The sequence below is a fragment of the Nematostella vectensis genome, chromosome 4 (assembly GCF_932526225.1).
Source record: "Nematostella vectensis chromosome 4, jaNemVect1.1, whole genome shotgun sequence".
NCBI lineage: Eukaryota > Metazoa > Cnidaria > Anthozoa > Actiniaria > Edwardsiidae > Nematostella > Nematostella vectensis.
The window spans coordinates 15,429,720-15,452,322 of record NC_064037.1 but is presented as its reverse complement, the minus strand read 5'-3'; the positions used below and the strand labels follow the sequence as shown (position 1 = coordinate 15,452,322).

General features: G+C 39.2%; 4 protein-coding genes across 7 annotated transcripts; 1 reads left to right on the top strand and 3 right to left on the bottom strand.

Moving 5' to 3' along the window:
- Positions 1 to 100: 100 nt before the first annotated feature.
- On the bottom strand, positions 101 to 6,903 carry LOC5516083 (E3 ubiquitin-protein ligase MIEL1). Of its 2 annotated transcripts, none has more exons than XM_048726143.1 (7): positions 6,742 to 6,903; positions 6,519 to 6,627; positions 3,102 to 3,452; positions 2,528 to 2,649; positions 1,986 to 2,106; positions 1,390 to 1,475; positions 101 to 1,295 (listed from the first exon to the last, which is right to left on the bottom strand). In XM_048726143.1, the coding sequence occupies exons 2-7, from the start codon at positions 6,603 to 6,605 to the stop codon at positions 1,202 to 1,204; spliced, it is 861 nt and encodes a 286-aa protein (XP_048582100.1). In that variant the 5' UTR covers positions 6,606 to 6,627; positions 6,742 to 6,903; the 3' UTR covers positions 101 to 1,201. The 2 variants fall into 2 exon arrangements, with proteins under 2 accessions (XP_048582100.1, XP_048582101.1); XM_048726144.1 differs by having other exon boundaries at positions 6,525 to 6,627.
- On the bottom strand, positions 3,914 to 6,512 carry LOC5522046. Its single transcript, XM_048726140.1, has one exon. The coding sequence runs from the start codon at positions 6,174 to 6,176 to the stop codon at positions 4,383 to 4,385; it is 1,794 nt and encodes a 597-aa protein (XP_048582097.1). The 5' UTR covers positions 6,177 to 6,512; the 3' UTR covers positions 3,914 to 4,382.
- A 433-nt stretch (positions 6,904 to 7,336) lies between the features above and the next one.
- On the top strand, positions 7,337 to 9,797 carry LOC116609725. 2 transcript variants are annotated; one of them, XM_048726145.1, is made up of 5 exons: positions 7,337 to 7,497; positions 7,631 to 7,879; positions 8,245 to 8,314; positions 8,810 to 8,926; positions 9,097 to 9,797. In XM_048726145.1, the coding sequence occupies exons 2-5, from the start codon at positions 7,634 to 7,636 to the stop codon at positions 9,186 to 9,188; spliced, it is 525 nt and encodes a 174-aa protein (XP_048582102.1). In that variant the 5' UTR covers positions 7,337 to 7,497; positions 7,631 to 7,633; the 3' UTR covers positions 9,189 to 9,797. The 2 variants fall into 2 exon arrangements, with proteins under 2 accessions (XP_048582102.1, XP_048582103.1); XM_048726146.1 differs by having other exon boundaries at positions 7,366 to 7,497; positions 7,628 to 7,879.
- Positions 9,798 to 10,336: 539 nt separating this feature from the next.
- LOC5516089 (merlin) lies at positions 10,337 to 22,413 on the bottom strand. 2 transcript variants are annotated; one of them, XM_048726141.1, is made up of 17 exons: positions 22,160 to 22,413; positions 21,940 to 22,068; positions 20,791 to 20,997; positions 20,416 to 20,484; positions 18,687 to 18,769; positions 18,443 to 18,518; positions 17,603 to 17,737; positions 17,155 to 17,229; positions 16,589 to 16,702; positions 15,973 to 16,095; positions 15,094 to 15,225; positions 14,509 to 14,594; positions 14,030 to 14,120; positions 13,832 to 13,944; positions 13,241 to 13,304; positions 12,608 to 12,700; positions 10,337 to 11,920 (listed from the first exon to the last, which is right to left on the bottom strand). In XM_048726141.1, the coding sequence occupies exons 1-17, from the start codon at positions 22,220 to 22,222 to the stop codon at positions 11,870 to 11,872; spliced, it is 1,704 nt and encodes a 567-aa protein (XP_048582098.1). In that variant the 5' UTR covers positions 22,223 to 22,413; the 3' UTR covers positions 10,337 to 11,869. The 2 variants fall into 2 exon arrangements, 1 of the variants encoding a protein (XP_048582098.1); XR_007307487.1 differs by lacking the exons at positions 10,337 to 11,920; positions 13,832 to 13,944 and having other exon boundaries at positions 12,615 to 12,700.
- Between the last annotated feature and the right edge of the window lie 190 nt (positions 22,414 to 22,603).

Genomic DNA, 22,603 nt, shown 5'->3' with positions numbered 1-22,603 from the left:
GGCTGCTTGGGGGAGGGGGTTTGGCGTTTATTTTATTTCATGGGCCATGGTATGGATTCAGAGATCACCTCGTGCCAGATCAGCTCATGCCTGTCACAAGTCGATTCAATTATTTTATTTCAATATCTTTTTACTGTAGTTGCTCGAAAAAGCGCCTCCCCCAAGTAAGCGCCTCTCCCAGCGGCGTAGCCAGGGTTTTTAACAGGAGGGGGCCCAAAGGGTCATTTCAAAGGCATTTTTTCCTGCAGTTTAGATAATGTCTCATACATTTACTGTATTTTTGGCTGCTATAAGGGGGGGGGGGGGGGCGGGCGCCCTGGGCCACCCCCCCTGGATACGCCCCTGCCCTCTAAGTGAGCTTCTTGCCTAATAGGAAAAAAAATGGATATGCTCCTCCTCCGGATGAGCACCTTGCCTAGGCTTGCTGCACTCAATAGACTCCGATGATGGGTTTGATGACTGACCGTTAGAAAGGGAAGCTACAATAACTGACTACCTTCCACACAATTTTATGATTGACTGCTTGTTTTGTTCTGGTTCTGGGAGGATTAACATTGTTAAAAGGCACCTTTTTATCTAGAGATATAAAGCATTTTGAAATTAGGGCTGAATAAGTGCCTTCAGGGGATGGATAATAGCCAGATAGACGGCTTTTAACTGATCCAATGGTTCTTGGTAGGTCCCATTGATCTAACCATGCATCACATGTCAGCAAAGTCAAGCAGGAGAAGGTACATAGACAGTACCTTATGTCCCTCAGACACTTATTTTCTTCAAACAAAGTGATGACTTTTCAATTGTTTTTTTTTTCTCTAAAATCCCCCCCCCCCCCCTGTATCTGCCCTTATCCGGGACATAAAGAATATACATGGTATACGGCCATTTGTTCAAAGAGGAAGGTGATGTAATTTTGTGGCAGACTCTTAGAGGTAGAACGTCCACAGCTCAAAGAATCGTGGCCAGATTTGTCAAATGGGGTCGAATTGCATACAATGGACCCTCGGCCACTATGGGTACCATAGCACTGGATTAACTACATTATTTGCATAAAATCCATATGCCACACATTTCATTTCAGCAAATCCCAGCCAGAACCCTGTAAACTATCTGATAGTTAAAGGTGATTTAATCTAGTCTGAAAATCTGTTTTGTTTTATGTTTTTTTCAAGCTATCAGCACAGGATGGCTTTTAGCTACTTCTTCAGGAATTCCACCACCGCCAAAGTCTTTTGACAAGTCCAGGTTTTTTTGAATTGAGATCCAGAAATGGCTGACGACAAACAGGACAGTTGATGCTAAAGAAAGACATAAAAAAGCTCATTATAATGCTTTTCCTGTTTTACAGATCTGACCAGAATGGGCTAAAATCTACAATTGCCAATCCATTACCTGTTCCCTGTCATGACCAAGTTTAGTGCACAGTCCTCGTGTACCTTGTGTCCACATGGAAACACCAGACATCCAGAAAATACTTCCTGCAAATGCATCATGTAGACCATTTCACTCAAGAGCAGAAAGCGGGGGGGGGGGGGGGGGGGGTACCTGGATTTTCAAATGGGATGGTCTTGGAAAAACTTGCAAAGATTTGGTGAAACACAAAAAAAGAAAGTGACTAGCAGAGGGGACACCCCCTCCCCCAGAAAAATATTCTTCAAGGGGAGGGGAGTTCCTGTATAAAAATCATGCCTTAACTTACATGAAATGTATGGAAATTAATTTCTTTTGTAAAGTTTGACAATTTTGGTACGGATGTAGCATACCCTCTGCACCCATCCATAGCATCCTACTGTATGTATAGACTCAACTTGACTAAAATTTTAGCCTGAAATCCATGCGTCAACCAAGTGTTTTTATAGCAGTGTTTTTTATCGCTCAAATTCCAAGATGATGGCTACAAATCCCTTGAGGTCAGTTTTTTGCTATAAAAACACCTGGTAAACGCAGGTAGATTGTTTATTATTTTTAAGGATTAAACTTATATGTACCTGTAGACAAACTGCACATTCATCACTTTGGCTGTCAGCAATGCATTTATGGTTGTTTAACAGTTTTTTGTCCATACACAAATTGCAGCCATCACAGTGATAGTACTCGCTTTTGTAAGCTCTGTAATAATAATAAATTTGTTATAACCTTGAATAAACATATTCTGGGCAGGGATATAAATATGACATCATGCCCTGGGGTGGCGGGTGGGGTGGGGGGGGGGGGTGAGGACTCCCATAAGGTACTACGAGCATCTCTGTATAGGGACCCCCCCCCCCCCCGGGACATCATGGTTATGATGTAAGGATAAGGGGGATGAGACTTTATCTGAAATATGTAGAAAATCAGTGAATAAATCAGCAAATAGACAATTGAAGGAATCCTTTTCCCCTCCAACCTTTCTTGCTTACATATGCTTTAATATCTGTTTACAGATTTGTTTTCAAGTGTCGAGTACATTTCTTGATTCCTAGGTGCAGTGATTCCCCTTATTAACTGTCCACAAGCTATTTCCCTTGTCTAGGCTATTTGCCCCACCCACCTGCACACTCCACATTTGTCACAATGGTAAGGATCAAGCTCCTTACTGTCCCCCAGCAGTTTGCATTTATTGCAGAAATAGAAAGCAAACTTCTTTTCACAATAGGTGCAATGCTGGGACAACTACAATACAAAAAAAGTAAAAGTTATGATCAAAGAGATACATTATTGAAATTGGTATGTATGGTATATCATTTTAAGGGCCAAAGAAGGTTGAAAACCCTGTTGTCTGGCAGCATATCCCTGCATAGCAAATATAGGGGATACACCCCCCCCTCCCAAATTGATTTTGAAGAAACAATACACATTTCATAGAAAAGCCACTTCTGATGCGTAGCCAGGATTGGCCGAGGGGGGGGGGGGGGGGGGGCAAAGTATCATAGTATATCAACGCATAGTATTTTAAGATTCCTTAATAAGAAATTACCCACTTTTTGCCACTAAGGGGGGAGGGGTGTGTGTGCACCCTGTGCATCCCCCTGTGTACCCCTCTGTGTATGTGCTTGCCTTCTTTTTTCTACCCTTTCCAGGAACTGCACCTAGCTATGTACATGATTATTTCAAGATCTCTGTACCTCCTGGTCAACATGGCAGTGAGTGCATTTGACTGAATCCACTGACTTGCTATCCACTGAACCATGACGCTTTATTGATTCTGATGATGACGCCAGAGCTATTGATTCCATGGTATCAACTGAATCCATCTGTTTGTTACTGTCATTTTTATTTTTTATTTCACTGTCATCATTATCAATATCATTCTCATCAGTGGATGACTGTTTTTCGTTGTCAGCTTTGTTATTCCACAAGGTTTCATCTTCCATCATTTCATTGTGGCATTTGTGACAAGGGTAAAAGTGATCTTTTGGGCAGCAAGGGAAGTGCATGAGACACGTGTCTCGCGAGTAGTGCTTACAATTGGTGCCCTGTTGAAAAGTTCAAATGCATTTAAAACTTATTATCTGTGATCAATGTAAAGATCCAGATAAAGACCACAATATAATACCCTTTTGGAAACTACATTTTTAACATATTCTTCGTTTTCACGTGACGTCACAGCTAATTATGCAATGCCTTGAAACAGGAAGTCGGCCATTGCTGGTGGACCATAAACAAAGCGCCGTCGAAGGTTAAGTATCTCGAGAGTCACGGTTTTTTTAGTTTAATTGTCTTTTTCTCGGCGTCATGGGTTACATCTGTGCAGTTAAAGGTTGTAGTAACAAAACTAACAATGCTAAAGGACGCACATTTAGGTTTTTTCGCTTTCCTGCTGTTTTAAAAAACAGGGGAGATAAAATTCGCAAGTTGTGCGAAGATCGCAGACGAAAGTGGTTAGCAAATATTGCCAGAAAAGACTTAGACGATAAAAAGGCTGAAAATACCAGAGTTTGCAGCAACCATTTTATTAGTGGTGAGTATATTATCAATATAAGTTGGAATGCCAAGTAATAACTAAAAAGATCGGAAAAAATTGGTCAAAAAACATTGTTATCGTGGCACACGCTACGTCGCAATCGGCACACTTTCTGAGTCAATTGTCCCATTTCAATAGAGAAATTATCACATGTAATGTATCCGTCATTTTACAAACAATATTTTATTTCATTTAGTATTGAAATACTGATTAAAAGAAAATTCAAAACTGATGTATTGTACAGTTCAAAATACACAATCAAATGATTATTAAAACTAATTTTAAGTATGGTATTATGTAATTTTGTGTAAAGTTTTTCAAAAATATGCTGTAGGCATGCTGTTAAAATTATTCACATTAACTATCATTCAGTAACATTGTGTACAACACTGAAATACTGTTTAAAAACATGTTACTGAGCTGTTTGCTCAGAGAACTTAAGTTATCTTAACTCTAAGCAGTAAGTGCAAATCCATTCACCATTTGGTACAATACTAAGTCCAACACAATCCATGTGAAACCACTTAATAGAACAGTTTGTCTTGTCCCATCTAACTAGCATGCTCTCTTCAATGTCCTCCTGGCAAAAACACCATGGCCCATCTTCATCACTGTCTTGTGCTAATTCAGATGGTTCGCAGCAGATGCTCTTTAAAACTTCAGGTAGCAATCCTTTTTTGAAAAAGGATATAGCTTTTGGTAAGTTTGTGTTCCAGAATTCTTCATCAGGGAGTATACGCTGGCAAAACAAATCTTCTTCTGTCCAAACAACAAAATCACAATAGGCAGTATCTGTTACAAATAGCTGACACTGCACTTGGTGGTAGTATTGGTGGTTGGTGTTAAGTTGTATACTGCCATGTTCTATCATGTGTAAACAGAATCCCTTGTCATTCAAAGATTCTGCTATTGTGGTATTTCGATGCTTGTATGGACACTTTATTTCGCACAGTCCAATGCCACAACAATCACACATTACTAGACCATCTGGTGATGCTCCTAAAAAAGGCCATTTCACATTTATGTAAAATCCACAATCAGCAACAGATAAATTGAGGTGATCAGAAGCTATTGCGAATGAATAGCTCTCTCTTGCTTTGCACTCATTGTCTATTCCCCATTTTGTTGCTGCACTTGAGAACTTGTGGGCTTCAGGGTAGCATATCACTTTAACAAGACTTCTCGAAGGAAATTCTGGGTTTGTTGAACAGCAAGCCTTGAATTTAGATGCTGTAATTCTGGCTGCTCTTTGTGAGAACCATAACTTTGAGTCTGATTGGTCTCTAGTGGTACTTTCTATAGCTTCTGCTTCTTTATCACTGACAGTAAGGCACTCAAATACTTCATCTATTTGTTGTATAGCATCACAAATTTTATAAGTAGAGTATTTAAGCTGAATTTGTTCTATAACTGTCTTTGGAAGGTCTTGATTTACTTCATGTGGCATATATAAGGTATTGTGAGTGGGAATGAGTGATAAAATGGCTGATTTACAATGGCCTGATAGTTCGTTATAGAAATCAGTTCTCTCTTCAACAGAAGGCATTTCAATGTCAGATCGTTGTTTAATACTAGTTAATTTAACCGTTTCTGGTTCGTCAATTTGTTTTCTCAGACGCTTAGCCGAAGTTAAGTCCATCTCACTAACAGGCATATATGGGATTTCTTTAACGTAACTTGGCATTATCCATTTGCCTTTTTCTTGTGTACAGGTTGTAGAGCTAAGCATTCGTGCTCCAGCCTGAACTGCAAACAATAGAGCTCCAATATGTGAGCAAGCCTCGCTTAGACCCGCCATACAGTTACAGTGAGCAACTATGACTTCGCCGCTTTTCTCTGCTAGAAACCAACTCTTCAGTGGAGTAGCTCTACTTCGTTGAGAATGATTTATTCTACCAGTGACAAGGATTCTCGTTGGGGAAGTGACTTTTTTAGTTAAAATGCTGTTGACCCATCCAGAAACAAAGAAATTGTATGCTTCTAAGGACTTGTAGGCCTTCATTTGCTGTCCTGTTGCCCACGAGGTTTGTAGCACAAGATAGTTCACAATGTCAGGGTATTCTACGCAGGTAAAATCAGCTAAATCATCGCTACATTGACTTGGCTTGAGTAAATATGGGTCAAAACCACATAAATTAACTTTTTCTCGGTATCTTTCTTTGGTTGGACCAGCTAGAGGAGAGTAATATTCAGAGAAAGTGACGCTATTGACCGAAGAAATGTTCGCGGTCGCCATTTTGTTTTGGTGTTTGGTCCACCAGCAATGGCGACGCTGATGACGTATACATTTTTAGTCACGTGGTTGCAAACGAAGAATTATTTTCCCTGTACAATGTACAATGTGAGGGCAACCACACCAGCGTTTTGAACAGAATTTATTTTCAATCCTCGTGTCTTTCACCGCGATCTGAAGCTGTGCCTAAAATCTAATTATTTTGGATCGGGCACGTTTGAAGGGTTACAAAAATGTGCAAAGAAAACTTTGGTTTAATAGATATGGCGACAGAGACGTTCTTTCACTGTAAATATTCCGCAGAGTGAGTTCTTTTGCCACTGCTATTTCGTTTCTATTACTTACCCTTACCATTGGTGCCTTGTAGTCGTCGTTAAGAGGAGCCTGGCTTGATTCCTGCATCTCGGATATCGACTTTTTCGTATAAATCATCAATGGTTGTCGGCAACGATTGCTATAAACAAGGATAAGTAAGCGCTGTTTTCTATCATTGTAGTGGTTATTTATCACATAAATGTGACCTAGCGAATTTCAATTTACTTTAAAAAAGCACTTCTCTTTAGCTTACCTCAAATATCAGGAACGCTGCATGGGGACAGGAAAACATTTTTCAGCATTGGGCTATCCAGCTTCGTTCGTCATTGCGAGAAAGAGGTTCTATGTTTGCAAGTCTGCTAGTTAGGGGCCGCTAGTTAGCGCGTGATGATGACGTCAGGGACTTACCCCGACACCTGGCTTCCAAGAATTAGGGAAAGCCCCGCGAGTTTTGCTGAGCTGTTCAAATTTCTTCAGCTGTTCAAAAGATGTTTTCATCCTCTAAACCATCTCTATGCTCTACAAATGATCTGTTTATCTGTGATTTAGGGCGATCACTACGAGCAGTAATAGGGATAATTTTAGATTACGGATAGAAAGGGGCAATTTTAGATTTGGGGAAATGTTTACGTGTTTACGCCGATGGCTATCAAATTCAAAACAACACGTGCGAGAAAAAAGTAGGGAATTTTCCCTACTTTACTTTGTCCGCATGGTAGGACAAGAGACAGCCCAGCGTCCTAGAGAACTTGAAAATAAGTACAAGAAAATAATCACAGTTCGCTTTACTTGTATACGAATATTACTTTTTAGTACGAAAATTATAGCGGAATTTTCGTTTCAACATTCGAAAGTGAAACTACTTCGTTTGGCATTATCATACCACATGGCAAAACATTTCTATGAATCGGGGTATTCCCCTAAGGGACTACCCTCTGCTATAAATATGGCACACCACTGTCTGTCAAGTAGATAGGTAAAGTAAGAGACAAGTGAAGATCCCATAGAGGTAAGATTCATTTTTTATTAATCATATTTGATACCGTCGCCCCCAATGTTTAACCGCCGCGTAGTGTAGCTCAGCATTGCTACAATTCGACTAAAAGCTTCAATAAGTAATACAGCATATTTTCACAAAGCAGATCATGGAAGCAGTGCTTGCAATTTGCTCTTCTCTGTGGGAATGGGCTAAAGCCGGCCTAAGTGCCGCCGCTGAATGCTTCAAGTGGGTCTGGCAAAGCGTAGAGAACTTGCTATCTGGCGTAATGGACTTTCTGAAGAGAATGTTCGACGGCGCCTGCTTCCAGTTCTTGTATCGAAGAGAGAATACTCAGGAAACGTGCGAGACCACCACCGATCCGGTAACCGGTGCACACAGACAGACTGTCGAGGTGGGTGCACTCAGAGGCCGCGTGGAAAGCTTATTTGAGTCTGATTTTGCCAAACGCGATCTGTTTTATGTTGTTACCATGCTACGGTTTCCCCTTCTTTTTCGAGTCTCGAGTCTTGAGCCGCTAAACAACTTTAGCTACTGTAGCAAGATTTGTATTGTAACTCTACTTATTCTTTTTTTCAACTTATGTTCATGACATACCTCGAGCAAGTTATCCGAAAGCCAGCCGGAAAAGCTCGGGCTCGGATTCTGAAACGCGGTTCTCGGCAAGTCTAAGATTTACCCATCGCTACCCCTATTATTCAGCCGAGTACTGGAAGCTACTTTAAACCTCAACAGCCGATTATTTGAACGTGTTTTTAGACCCACAAGGATGAGCTCAAGATATACGCTGGGGTGAATGATCAAGATTTTCGCCAACAAAAGCCATCAGGTAAAAATTCTGGTTTGAGCGTGCGGATGTGTTTATTTCTGTATCCACATAAAAATATATTGTTCTTGACCCCCCGTGTCCATAATTTGTGCCGCATACAACCTTTTTTTATTCCTTCTCTGACGACGGGCGCTACACATACACAGGGGGGGGGGGGGGGGGGTGCTCAGCGCACCCCCATTGGCTGCCAAAAAGTGGGCCATTTTTTAAATTAAGGAATCTTCAAATACTATGCTTTTTCTATATGATACCTATGACTGCGCACCCCCCCCCCCCCCCCCCCCCTGGGCCAATCCTGGGAAAGCGTCTGGCCATCTTGGCTGTAAAATAAGTTTTATTGCTTAGATGTGTGAAAATACACCGGAGCTAGGACACTGTTGTGAATCCTGCATTTTCGTTCCAAGGGCCTCTCCCGCTGTCTTGTTTGTCGGGGCCCTGGGAGCGAAAATGGAAATCCTACTCTGCTAACAGTATTTGACGCTTGTTTCTCATCAGACTACTCCAAAAGAAGGGAAAACGTGATAGAAAATCTAGAGAATGTCGAAAACTTCGTCAAGGGAATGAAGGAAATCATGATTGCAGACAGACAACACGGAAACCCCCAAGTCACCGGTGAGTGCTCACACCACAAATTGCGATATCAACCGAGTTTCTGTGCAGGTTCACTTGAGAATGTCTTTATCATAAAACCCCCTTCCCCAAAAAACAGTGATGCCACCGCTGATAAATATACTTGATAAATATAGACATTGTACTGATTTCATTGATTTGTTTGCTTCAAGCTGGAAAACTCCAACAGCTCATGGACCAGCCTGAAGTGCAGAACTTGCAACAGTCCTTCCGCAGCATTGGAAAAGTCAACCCTGTTCTCTAAAAGAGACACCGCACCAAGAAGTTTTTGAACAAGTCTGACTTTGTGTAGATGATGTAAATATTAATAGATAGCTAAATAATCAAAGTAAAGCACGCGCACGTGGACGACGTCGCTAGAAAACAATGGAATTTGATTCAGAATTCAATAGCAGTACGTGATAATGCGTTCTGTCTGATAAATTTCAGCTGTTTCCCACCTAACCACGAGGTAAAAACTACAACTTTAACGCGCACGTTTGTACTGTTAAATCCTCTACCTAAGGTTCGCTACTTTAGAAATGATTTCCTTGGTTTATTCTTATCTGTCTCTGGCTATATAATGTTTTGCTTATTCCATTTAAATTAAATTATTATTGATCGCCACGCGCGAACACATCTTTTTCGACCTCGTTGTCGTCGTCCTTGTTAAGTTCCCTAATAGCAAACTCAAAGAACCAGACGTGAAATGCGCTTGCTTTGATAGATTTCAGCCGTTTATCTCCACATCACGACGTCAAAAACACCAATATAATTTTCACGGTCTAGCCGAGGACACGTTCACTATCTTTGTTATTAATAATGCTTATCCTTGCTTATTTACAAATAAAATTGTCCTTATCTTAAAGAAAAATCGCGAGATGTTGCATGATAAATATGACAGAGACAGAAGATATCAATTAAAGAGGTGGTTTCATTAGTTCTCCGTGGGCCACGATTTACTAAAATAATCTAGCATTAGAGAAGAGACAAGCTATCAATTAAAGGGGTAGGAGAATAGAGAGAAGCTAGCCTGAAATTTCTACACGAGAAGAAACCACAGGGTTTCAACCTTCAGAGTGGCCTAAGTAAAACAACCTCCATGCGCAAGGCAGATGCGCAAGGCAGATGCGCAAGGCAGATGCACAACCTTCAATTTAGGAAAGGCTTTGCTATATTTAAAGATGAATAACGAGTTTTCCAACGACACCAAAGCGCAATCTTTGACTGTCTAATGCTCTCTTCTATTTTCCATAGAAAAGTAAGCGAAAAAAAGACAAAAAAGAAGTAGCTGACCTCATTGCGAAGGAGAAACAAGCGGAGAAGGAAAGGGACAGTCCCTTGTCATCATTCTCCGCTTACGTCTTCTTTCCCTTCCCCGTCTTAATTCCCATCGGTAGTAAAAAGGCCGGCTTTACTTATTTCTTGTACATTTCATTGACGTTCAGCACTAGAAATTAACGCAGAGATTCTGAATAAACTTTGTTTTAAGCGTTTGTTAATTTTTTGTTGGGGGGTGGGAGTGGTAGCAGGTCTATAAAAATCCTGACTTAGAAAAAAAGCTTTAATTCTTGAGTTTAGACCCTCCGTTGGTTTTATGGTTAAGACATTTCCAGCTTGAAGCACCCAAACTAAAACAAATCGGGTAAAAAGGTTATAAATTGGGTTATAATCACAGCTAAACTCGTTGTTGCGCTACCACGGCGAATCCAAAATCCGTCTCGTTTGGGAATAGAGCGCGCGTAATTAGACAAAAGCTTTGAGGGCAATTTGTCTGGTTTTGATTGTTTGGTTTGATTGACTAACGCGCTATTTCCAAAGGAAGAAAGGAATTTTGGATTCTGGGAGGTCGCGCAACAAAGAATTTGGCTATAAAAGTTTGTATGTATGGGTTATAATCACTGATTACAGCTAAACTCGTTGTTGCGCTACCACGGCGAATCCAAAATCCGTCTCGTTTGGGAATAGAGCGCGCGTAATTAGACAAAAGCTTTGAGGGCAATTTGTCTGGTTTTGATTGTTTGGTTTGATTGACTAACGCGCTATTTCCAAAGGAAGAAAGGAATTTTGGATTCTGGGAGGTCGCGCAACAAAGAATTTGGCTATAAAAGTTTGTATGTACAGTTCGCTGAATCTGTGTTTTTCAAGCTTCTTCCGTGTTCCCATGGATTGTACGCATAGCGACTTACTCAGGAGATGTTGATATTTTCGATAAGTGCAAACTTATTACCTTAAAATGCGTCTTTAATATGTCTGAAAAAAAAAATTGGATACCCGAACCAAGTGTTCTTCTTGACTTGTGTGGAGTCTCTAACAGCCCATTGTCTTATTTTCATAAACTTCTGCAGGCGCGTACCTACGGGGTCATTTTGTATTGCAGGAAATGTATACGGAAACTTACCCTGCGATCGGGAATCAAGTTAAACTAGACAAGTTGAAGAAGGTGGTTTTACGATTTAATGTCGTTTTGGACAGAATTCACATCAAATCTTAAAAATTTACATTTATACAGATGCGCCCTGTTAACCTGGGTTAGATCGTTTTAATTTATAATTGTTAAAGTCTATAAACCTTTGAAGACCACTCGGAAAAGCCTTTGAGTACTTAGGTCCAATAGATCCTATTCACACAGGGCCATAGCAGGGGGTGCGGCACTGGGGGCACGTGCCCAACCCCCAATATTCTAGAGGAATTATAAGGAAATGACCAGTAGGGGCGTGGCTGTGCCCCCCCATTGTTTTCTTGCTTCTGTATTGTGCCCCTTCCATTATTTTCAGGCCTACTACAGCTCTGTCTCTGTTTCTCAGGAAACAGTTGAAACTCGCCTCCTGAGTTTTTCGGGGATTTCTTTAAAATGGCGACTGAACCTTGGCTTTGCGAACGCTGATTAAAACTTCCTTTAGATACCACTGACATTTAAAATGGACCGTACCGCACACAGGTCCATCACAGTTCCTCGAAGAACTCAATTCTTGCTTTCGAAGATCCTGTTGTGATCTAAACATACAATCAATTATAAATCTGTTAAAGTGTACACGAAAAAGGAAACGAACACTTGTGTTCGTCCTTAACATTACCCAATGGCAAAAGAGGGAATGTCGAGGGATGGGGAGGGGGCATAGGGTACATTTGAACCCTTTGTAGCGTGGAACACTTGGGTTTCCCTCAACTTCACCTAATAACAAGAAAGGGTACGTGGAGGGCATGTTGACCATCATTTGGCGTGGTGTGCTTGAATCACCACTTGGATTCACTTCAGTATTACCCAATGGCAAGAGAGGAAATTTCAAGGAAGGGGAGGGATCTCAGTCTGTACATATAGCATCCTGCAGTGTGGACGGATTAGTCCAGCAGACCAGTTTCTCTAACAATCCTAAGTAAAGGATGAATAGGCGACTTGAAATAAGAAAATTGACTGAGAAATCACATGACATTTTGGGTGGCATACCCGCGCGTTCTCCGCACTTATTCAACTTATTCAGCGCTTACGAATCAGCCAGAAAGTTTCATTGTCAGAAAATTTTTTTGTTTCATTGAAAGATTTTATTTTTCCCACTTTCTGGCGTGATGACTGCAGTCATTTCTCTGTTTATTTCGGCTTGAATTTGCCAGTTAAAATGTCACGTGACTCCTTAGTGCAAGTCGCCTATTGACGGGGAAGCTTCGTGTAAGGGTATGACAGACCTTTTGTAGGGTAGAGTACTTTGTCTCGCCTCGCTTTTGATTGTCTTCGTGGATACCATCCCAACTAGATTGCCTATCTCTAATTCTCATGTCCTGGAAAAATACAAACACGCAAAAATTCGTGGCAACTTTGTAGTACCACTGCTTATTCACTTGATTTAAAATTACCCACAAAACTTTTCTAATAACCAACACAATAACGATAACATAATAATAACCCAGATTCAGTTCTAGTTTACATTTTGGAAGGAAATGTACAGATAAGAAAGATAGGAACCACACATTAATCAGATTAAGGCTAAATTAAAAAAGTTGTATTACCCATGAGCCGTATTCAACGCGAATGCATGCAGATAAAAATGAATCAATCAACTTGATTAATATTGACATAGTGCCGTAGCAGGCCTGGGAATATTGGGGAGGGGGGGGGGGGCACAATACAGAAACATTAAGAAAATATTATGGGGCATAGCTACGCTTCTACTACTGGTCATTTCCTTATAATCTTTGAAAATACTGCTGCAGCCCTAGACATTAAGACATTTTTCATTTGACGATGAAGCTAGGGGTTTCCTTTCATACAGTATATAGGTATTGTTTTATTCTATAGGAGGCTGGGTTTCATTCAATTACCTCCAAGTCTTTAAGGTGCATCTGCAGCTGTTGACTTCGGCGATGACCCACATATTGATCATATCTGCAAGCAATACATACAAAGCTTAAATTGAACATCTTCCTTAAAGACGGCCAATCCAGCTGCCATTTCATGCTCCCGCTCAATGCCAAGTCACACAAAGCATCTATTTCCACCGGCTAATTCAAGCAAGTTACCAAGATATTTTTAATCAAATATTGTCAATAACACATCAGACTTCATTGGTAGATTGTTATTTTGAAGTTTCCTTGCGAGTAAACAGCTGTTTTTTCAATGATAAACAATAACAAAGGAGTGGGAGATCGACATTCTTTAAACCTGTGCAAACATCAGCATTGGCCAAAACAGTCAGCATTGCCGACCTAGCAATTCTAGCATTGTATAACACCATATTGGGAGGAGCTGTGAAAAGGTTTGCCAACATTTGCTTTGTTTTGTGGTCAACCAAGCGTAGCAATTTCAGCAATACTAATACATTGACAAAGTTTGCACAGTGCTTTGCACTAGTTAGCCTATACAGGTTTATGGTTGGTCATTATAACAATGCCAAATCTGCTTTCTCATACTACCTTTCTTTTTCACTGTCTTTGACGAGTCTCAGATTCTCGGCTTCTGTTTTGTAATCATATAAATAGCTTCGATTTGCGTCAGGTTTTTTTTCTTGTGCTATACTGTTATAGGACTAGAAAACAATTGCGAATGTTTAACAGCCGAAAGCTTTTACAAAGCAACACACATGCATTGTAATGAATAAAAGCCATACTTACTGGTAGGTTGTTAGAAGATGATGAAAGCTCCGCCAGTTTCTGCACAGCTTTTTTCTCTGTATGTTTAGCATTCAGTAAGTTTTCTCTGCCTCTGGAAACACAATGAGTTATGTTAAAAGTTGTTTTTATGATGAGGATGACGCAAGTGCGATTAAGGCAATGGTGATAATGACTATGCTTATCAGTGTTGTCATTGCTTTACTCGTTTTGATGTGTTATGGTGTTTGTGGTGATTCTATAGATAACAATGACAGAATGACAATGACACATTATGCTGATGATAAGTTGGATGAGAATTATGATCATACAAATAATGATACTATGATGATCATTACTGTGACGATGATAGTGATGATTACTATGATTATTATGATAAAGATGGTGGTGGTGATGGTGAAATATGATGCTGTTACATGATGTTACATGATGAACCATGACGTATCATCATCACCAGTGTCCAACACAACAATGAAGCTTACCTAGCCTCAGATTCTTGAAAGACTCTTCTGAACAGTTCATCAGCCTCACGGGCTCGCCTTTCTAGAATGCTCTTTTCTTCCTCGCTCTGCATAAAAAAATATAGCTGAATTCATTGTGTGCAACCACAGAGAATTAAAATCATTTCATTGTTTTGGATTTACATGCAGTCAATCACACCACTGTGACCAATCAATACCCTGCTGTTTGCAGTCAGCAGCAATGAAAACATGAAAGCCATTAATTGGTTTACACTGTTGATTGACTATGTGCTATTCCCAAACGAGACAAGGATTTGGAATTTGCAGAGGTTCTGCAACAATGAATTTGGCTATAATTGGCGTTTCGTCCAGGCTTGCCTAGAAAGGGAACTCTCTCATACCAATCCTGTTAGAATACCAAGGACTATCCAATAGTGGGGGGTAGCCAAATGGTGTTGTTTAAAAAAACCTTGCCTTGAATTACATTGAATGTTAGAAAATTAGGAAATGTTTAATGAACGTTTTTATTGACCCATAGGTTCCAAAATATCATTTTTTATCCATTGACAAACACCACACACCTCTGAACACCTAGTCTGGCAGTACCTTACTGGCGCTTAATCTTAACCTTCTGAGCTCTTCTTCTGCATCTGTCGCTTTCCGCTGCAGCAGAGTCGCCTCCTCTTCAGCGACTCGTGCTTTCTCTGCTAGTAACTCTGCTGTCTCTTCCGAGCGCATCTTTGATAGAAAAAAAAAACATACCTTGTCACTTTAAAGCCGGATAATACCTTATTCTGCTTAATTTTCGTGTGTACTTAAATTTGCGATTTCCAATAAAAATTTTGAACTTAAGGACTCGCGAAAAATAAAGAGCATGAACATTGATATTGAGAAATGTAATGGAAATAGAAAATTTGACCACAGAGATTGAAAGTTGCATTGAGATCTCCTAGTAAGGACATCTAACGAAACTATCGATACTGGCTCAGGAACAAGGGAGCACTCTTTCATTACTTTGAGACTGACTTTTAAGGAAATTCAGCAGCCGCTAAGGCACGTATTGTTGGTTTTGTTTGAATATATTGGTCCTGTTGTAGTTGGCAAAGAAGTTACAAAAGAAGTCACTTGGATATAGTATTGGCAAAATTTAATCCTTTCCAAACAACAATTTTTCTCACGAAATTGAAGACTCACGAAATGATAACGATATGGCTATCCCCTTGTGCTTGTAGTTAGTGATGCGATGGTTACAGTTCATTACTTACTAAAAAAATACTTAATACTCTTTGCTAATTGTGGTTTGTTTTCCTTGAGGATTAGAACTCACTTGCTGTATTTTGGAATACCCAAGGGAGTAGATTTATTCATTCTGATAAATACCCCTGCTCCAATCAAAGAGAACTCTCTGTGGCGAAGGTTTGATGGTAAGGCATTCTAGTAAGGCATTCTATGTATGGTTCAAATAGAAAATCTTATGTACTGTACCAGTGCTTCTCTGCAGCTATCTGCTTCATTCTGTAGTTCCTGCAGTCTAGCTTGCAATTCCTCCTTTTGCCGAATTGCCTCTTCACGAGCTTGCTGCTCAACCAACAGCTTGTTTCGCTCAATCTGTTAATAATAATAATAATAATAATAATTTATTAATTTATATTGCGCTTTTTTCATATAATGATCAAAAGCGCATTACAATATAACTAAATGTTACATCATTGAAAAAATGTAGCATAACTAAATGTGACATCATTGAAAAAATGTAGCATTAGGTTTATACTTTGTGTGTAAGAGATAAAAGTATCTTGTTTCTAAACAGATAATCACATATATAATGAACCTCTGCTTGCATTCTATACCCAATTAACACTTTTCAAAGCCATGTGATAGGGAAACAAGCTTCTTTCATCCAAACAAATAAAAAATTGGGTGCTTGCATGTTAAATGTCTTATTATAACACTTCTATATGTTGCATTTATTGTAATATTTGTTTACATTTTTATCTTACTGAAGCTAATACAAAACCTTGTGCTAGGGAAACCTAAAAAATGTTTAACAGGGAAGTTCAAATGTGTCCTGAGATAAGATATAAAAATTTGAGTTTCTCACCTGTCGCCTCATTTTCTCCTCTTTTGCCAAAGCCTTCATTTGCTGAATCTCCATGGTGTCTGGTTTTCTACGTCTTTTAAATAATTCATGGTTTCCAAGGCACAATTCTAATATCTGCAGATGGAAAATAAATATATATATATTTTAGATTGTACATTGTGTTCACCACACAAAAATTTGTAAGTTGGTGAAATTCCACATTATTTATAAAACAGCAAGTCTGGAAAGCAGCAAGAAAGCCCCTGAATACACAGCGATCTTCTTTGCTGTACTGTATGTCCACACACCACTCATGGAAAGATTATAGAACATAACATGGAAAGGTATACCCTTAAAGCGCATCTCACTCCACCCTATACCCCAAGGCACACAGCAAACAAATGCAGACATGAGGGCAGATAGTGGCATCTTGGAGCAATAAGGCTCTGGCATCCAGGGCAGGAAATGCATTGAGTTACGTTTAATAATGAGGCACACTTTAACATCCTAGCACACTAAAAATCAGCCGTCAAATTCTATGAGTTTTAACATCTATATTCCAGCATAAAGTAATATGTAATACTTACAACTTTATTTGTTCGCGGATTTCCTGTCTTAAAAATAAAATCTGGAGCTTGCTTATCTATTGATTTGATAACAAACTGTAAAGAAAAAGAACACAATAAGGACAAAGCAGTTAAAGCAATATTATAAAATTGTGGGTATCAGTTTTGGTTATAACATAACCATTCATCTTTTCATGCAACTCTGCTTCTTTGAAATTTGAAAAACACCAAAGACAACAATATCAGAAAGCCTAGTGGCAAAAGTTTAAAGATGGCTTCCATCATGCAGAATCAGCGGTATCAAGATGAAAAAAAAGGCAAAAGCAATAAATTGTAATCTTTTAGGAATATTGAATAAAACAAATTCGAATGCAGAAAAAATAAGCATAATGGAACAGTAATAGATTAATGTGTGCTATGATTTTGCATGTACTCAGTGCAGCCATATGTGAAAATATACAATACTTACTGTTCTACTATGGAAGGAGATATTCTTTATTTCTTTCCATGGAAATGATGTTTTGGGGTTGAGTCTGTTATCTTTCTCATAAATATTCAATCCTCTACAATCAATTCCAAGGCTAATTGCTGTTCCTTTTTTATTCTGCAGAAAAAAAAAACACAAGACAGTCAGAACTTTAAGTTAAAATCTACTTAACACCATAGCTGTCAACCTCGCTTTAGAAAAAAGCTTGAGAAAATACAGTGAACGTATCAGAAGTACAAAGATAGCTAATGCGGCACAATACAGTATATGTATGGATATTTTCACGAAAATTAGGCTTGAGAAAAAGTTCAAAATCTTGAGACTCCCGCCTAATGCAGGAGAGTTGCAGCTATATAACACTCACACTGCTTACTAACTTCTTTTTTTTCACAATCCTGTGTGCAGATGTTTGTTTTCTTTTGCTAGTCTTGGTATCATTCAAAGATGGAGGTACTGTATTATATGGATTTTGCCCCCCATATATTTTTTCTATGCCACAGTCCTAACCCTAACACTAAGCTGGGACATCTCCCAGGAACCCCCTTGGAACCTCTTCGACAGGGAGAGAGACACTGGGGAAAAGTGCCCACCCATTTCAGTCCAACAAGGAGTGTATGATTTCTAGAAGACAACCAAGTGCCTCTTACATCCATAGCCTGTCTGAAGGCAAAGGTGCGGGGTGAGTGGTAGCTGCTGGTAATGGCGGCCAAGGTAGCGAACTCTGGAGTTTTCTTGCCTAAAAATTCCAACCCCTACAGGTAGGCTAGCTATATCCATGATGCTGCCATGACAACAGGTGGCTTTTCACATCTAGATACTCACTGTGATGTCGAAGTAGCTTACGCCATACATCTCCAGGTCCTGAGCCAACTTGAGGTATTCCATTTCTGCTTCATCCCTTAACAAACAAAGAATTTAACTTAATATCTAAACAAACAAAGAATTTAACTTCATCCCTTAACAAACAAAGAATTTAAATTGATTCTAAACACTCTCTGCTTTTAAGAAAAGCACCAGTTATTATATAAGCTCCATTAGATCACTCAATCATTGAATACCCACTCACCTTGTGAGTCCATGGTGCTCAGCATACCATGAGGTTATCCTTTCCTCCCACATGGCTGGCGTCATCTGGTACTGTTCTATTACCTGGTCAGAAGAACCATAATCCATTAGCCATATAACTACCACACAACATAGGTCATAAGTACCACAAGTAAAGGCAAGGGAGAACTTGTAGGGGTTGCAAAAGATCAATGGGAGATTTTTCAAGATTGCAAGAAGCAGGGCTTAAGAATACAAGATTTTAGATGTAGCAAGATTTTAGCTTTCAGGGACCATTTGTCCTACACTATGTACAGTGTGGGCCAGGCCTGGAGCCAGGGGGGGGGGGGGGGCAAGCTACTGTAGGAAGAGCTAACTGAGAGAATCAAAGGGCTCTGTGAGCCAACCCATGAATGCAAATTTGTTTTTCTAGTTATTTCCATGTGTGCAAAAAAATCATGTACAGGGTGGATTTTGAACAAAGGTGAACACATCCAAGATGCCGGGAGTAAATAACAATGTCCTTTCTTTTCGATGTGATGAAACACCAAGAACAGTTTGATTATTTATTATTATCATAAAAAGTATAAAAAAATTTGACATCATAAGTAGGGATCGAACCTCCGGTCTCTGACGTCTTAGACAAGAGACAGAACCACTATACCAACGAGGCATTGCCGAAGTAACCTCTGTGTAAAATTAGTTTTTATCCTAATTGGTATCTCACCGTTCGAACTGCTTTTGCTAGTATGTCAAATTTCGCCCTATTCTCTCAGGAAACAGAAGTTAAATACCTGACATAATTAATCAAGCTACAGTCATATGTATTTTAAGCATGTCAACATTCTAGAAATTTGCATTATATTTTCTTGATGAATAAGCGTGTTTGAACGAGTTTTGTTTGATATTTAGCACTTAATTTATAAAAAAAAATTATGGAAAAAACAACTTATGAAAGTCCATACTATTTTTTTCTTGACCTGCAAACAGAGGCTTTCTTTTTTTTTTACCCTGCAAAAAAAGGCCTTACTAACATAGGCTTTTCCCTTGTGTTTCTCTGACTTTAAAAGTTGTAGCTTTGGCTATCCACTCTTTCAGCACAAAATCACTCAGCACAAATTCAAACAAATTACGTGAAAACCCAGAGACGCGAATCTTCAAGTACTGGAAGAAGGAGCATTGAAAGCTTTGCTAGCATTTTACTTATTTTGTAAACTAACAACTTGAATTGGACTGAACCGTAGAAGATCGATTGACATCAGTGACGAAGGCGCATGCGCAAGCTCAACCCACATTGAAGACTTTTCTGTAAAAACTAGCTTATATATACTTTACGGCTATAACACATAATGACCGTAGCGGTCACAGGTCGATGGCAAGGCTCTTTTATAGTACTAAGCTTCAACCGGAAGTTGACAGGAAGATCTAAACATTGCTGTGTTGCGAAAGCACAGAAAGACCACAAAAAGTTTACGGGTGATCGATCCAACGATCCAACCATCTGACAATTGAGTGACACAGAAGTCCCTCCAATAACTCGTAAATGCTTTGCAAGCATTCACGAGTTAAAAAGGTCTGCTAAATGGGTAAACAACCCCCCCCCCCCCCCAGGCTCAAAATCCTGGTTATGGCCCTTTGGCCCGATATCTTAGTACTGTAACAGAAGCTGTAGGTAACCATCTGTGGAAGAAGGTGTTCTTTTTGGCTGATCTTTTGAGTACTGTAACAAAAGCTCATATTGGGATATATACCGTCTGTGGAAGAAGGTGCTCATTCTGGAGGAATCCAGGCTTATGAAGGTCCTTATCATAATCACCAAACTACAATGTGAAGATAAACAAATAATATTAGCACAAATAGACAAATATACAAATAGAAATAAAATGTTTAGTCTTTGTAGGTATAGCACATGTTCACATCATGCAATGGTCATATCGTTTAACATGCAAATAAATTTACTTATCACAATAAACACAGGCTGCACCACACAGTTTATATTCATGACTGAGTTTGACTGCAAGAACTGTCGGACCTTGGTCAAGCAGTCCCAGCATCACTGAATATCTAAGGCTTAAAAATTTGTAGAGTAAAACAACAAGAGGAACAGAACTACTGGATTATTTTACCTTTGCTTGTACAGCATAGGATGCAAGCAGTACAGAAGCCTCAGGAGGGCAAAATGTCTTCATTGTGAGAATGGCATCCTTCACTTGCAAGTAGAACAAATGCTGGGTTATCTCTTGGACAAGTTCCTCTGCTACATCTTCAGGGTAGAACTTAGCTCTGAGTCTCAGTGCAAATGGTTCCTTCAAAGTCTTGTTTTGTTTATACACCTAAAAGTAAAGATATCAGCATCTAAAAACAATGACAATGACAATGGATCCCTTACTTCATGTCTGTAAATAATCTACATTCTATCTGAACACATCTCTTATACAGGTCAGATCAAAAGGAAAGTTATGCATTCAATCCTCACAGAAAAATGAAAAATATATGAGCATAGATTTTTTTCATGTGTTTATTACTGTATTTTGAGGCTAATAGTTAAATATGCTTGACTAATGTTGTTAAATTACCATCAATTTTTCATTGAGACTACATCTTGAATATACAGTATATTGTGAATCATGCAGGAAAGCCCCTTACTTTCCCTAAACTTACTCCCCCTACATGCTTTCTTCCTAAAAGAACTATTAGGGCATCATCAGAGTTTGATTATTTATTAATCAATTAACTTTAACTAGAATTCATATTGTATTTCAAATACCTCATGGACCTATTTAGATGCGCTCAGCATTTAGCACCATTTGCTGAGAAAGGTAGACAGACAAAATGCTAACAACCAATGCCATCAATGAATTAAAATCGTAGGAGTACAAAAATACGTCCATTTAGAACGCCTGGCATAATTGGCCATTATTGTCAACAAAACAGTCATTATCCTATTGATTCACACCTTCCCCGGTTTATTCGCACGATCATTGTTTCGTATCTCGAAAAAGAGAAAACAATTGTTATTTGACACCCTTCTTTCTTATCTTTGCTTACAACATGCCAAAAATGCTGAATATTTTAGTCAAGTCAAATAATAAACTTAAGATAATGAGCACTTTTATTAAGTAACTCATCTCGCAGAAACTTCGAAAAAGCGGTTTTGGATTTTTGATAACTCGTTTGCAGACTTCAATAACCCTTTTTTTATTTTACCTTATTCAAATAAATGTATTACAATTTATAATGCGTTAGATTATGCTATGTGCTGTATATTTACTTACCTTTTTGTCGAACTGAAGCCAAGCTAGTTCACCAGTCGGGTACTCAAATTGAAGACCAAAATACCAGGTTTCCCTCACTCCGAGAGTTCGCACCACGAGATCAAAGAGCTCGCTTCCCTTGGCGGATTGCTACAACATAATTGAGCGAAAGAGTTTTGATATGCCACCCAAAATAACGTCACGACATTCGGTATAAATCCACATGAGAAAAATCACAGACCTCCAAAGGAAACTCCAGCTCAGCGTCCATGGTAGAAATACAAACATTGAATGTTTTTGGCATTTTCGACGGCTCATCTGGAACTCTGAACACAAAAGCGTTATTTAGCACACCTTAAAAAGACGAATTAGGGGCTGTTTTGTGCGATCGGAAGGGCTTTTACGTGGGAAATGTGTCCAAATTCTCCTCATTTTCGCCGTTGTTCAGAGTTGAGTTTCTCTGTGAGGTTTGTGTGGTTGTGGGAATGACCGCTGGCAATTGTTACCGCGGTTAGACATTACATTCCAGACATTCCAAACTTTTCTCTACTTGTTTAATTCGAGGGCGGCGTTTACTTATTATCTAGTCATCATGATATTGACATACCAAAAATACAAAACTGTGTGATATTAATTTGATACCAAAATTCTTTTAAAAAAATAAGGAGCTTCTCTTACGCAAATG

Bases quoted from the DNA above. Each gene is read 5' to 3' on its own strand.
- LOC116609725 (XM_048726145.1), top strand. From the start codon at position 7,634: ATGGAAGCAGTGCTTGCAATTTGCTCTTCTCTGTGGGAATGGGCTAAA. The intron at 7,880-8,244 runs GTGGGTGCACTC...ACGTGTTTTTAG, and splicing joins CACACAGACAGACTGTCGAG to ACCCACAAGGATGAGCTCAA. The intron at 8,927-9,096 runs GTGAGTGCTCAC...GTTTGCTTCAAG, and splicing joins CGGAAACCCCCAAGTCACCG to CTGGAAAACTCCAACAGCTC.
- LOC5516083 (XM_048726143.1), bottom strand. From the start codon at position 6,605: ATGATTTATACGAAAAAGTCGATATCCGAGATGCAGGAATCAAGCCAG. The intron at 3,453-6,518 runs GTAAGTAATAGA...ACTTTTCAACAG, and splicing joins ACAAGGCACCAATGGTAAGG to GGCACCAATTGTAAGCACTA. The intron at 2,107-2,527 runs GTGGGTGGGGCA...TTATTATTACAG, and splicing joins GACAAATGTGGAGTGTGCAG to AGCTTACAAAAGCGAGTACT.
- LOC5522046 (XM_048726140.1), bottom strand. From the start codon at position 6,176: ATGGCGACCGCGAACATTTCTTCGGTCAATAGCGTCACTTTCTCTGAA.
- LOC5516089 (XM_048726141.1), bottom strand. From the start codon at position 22,222: ATGCCAAAAACATTCAATGTTTGTATTTCTACCATGGACGCTGAGCTG. The intron at 20,485-20,790 runs GTAAAATAATCC...TTCACATTGTAG, and splicing joins CCTATGCTGTACAAGCAAAG to TTTGGTGATTATGATAAGGA. The intron at 16,703-17,154 runs GTAAGTATTACA...TTCCATCTGCAG, and splicing joins ATCCGCGAACAAATAAAGTT to ATATTAGAATTGTGCCTTGG.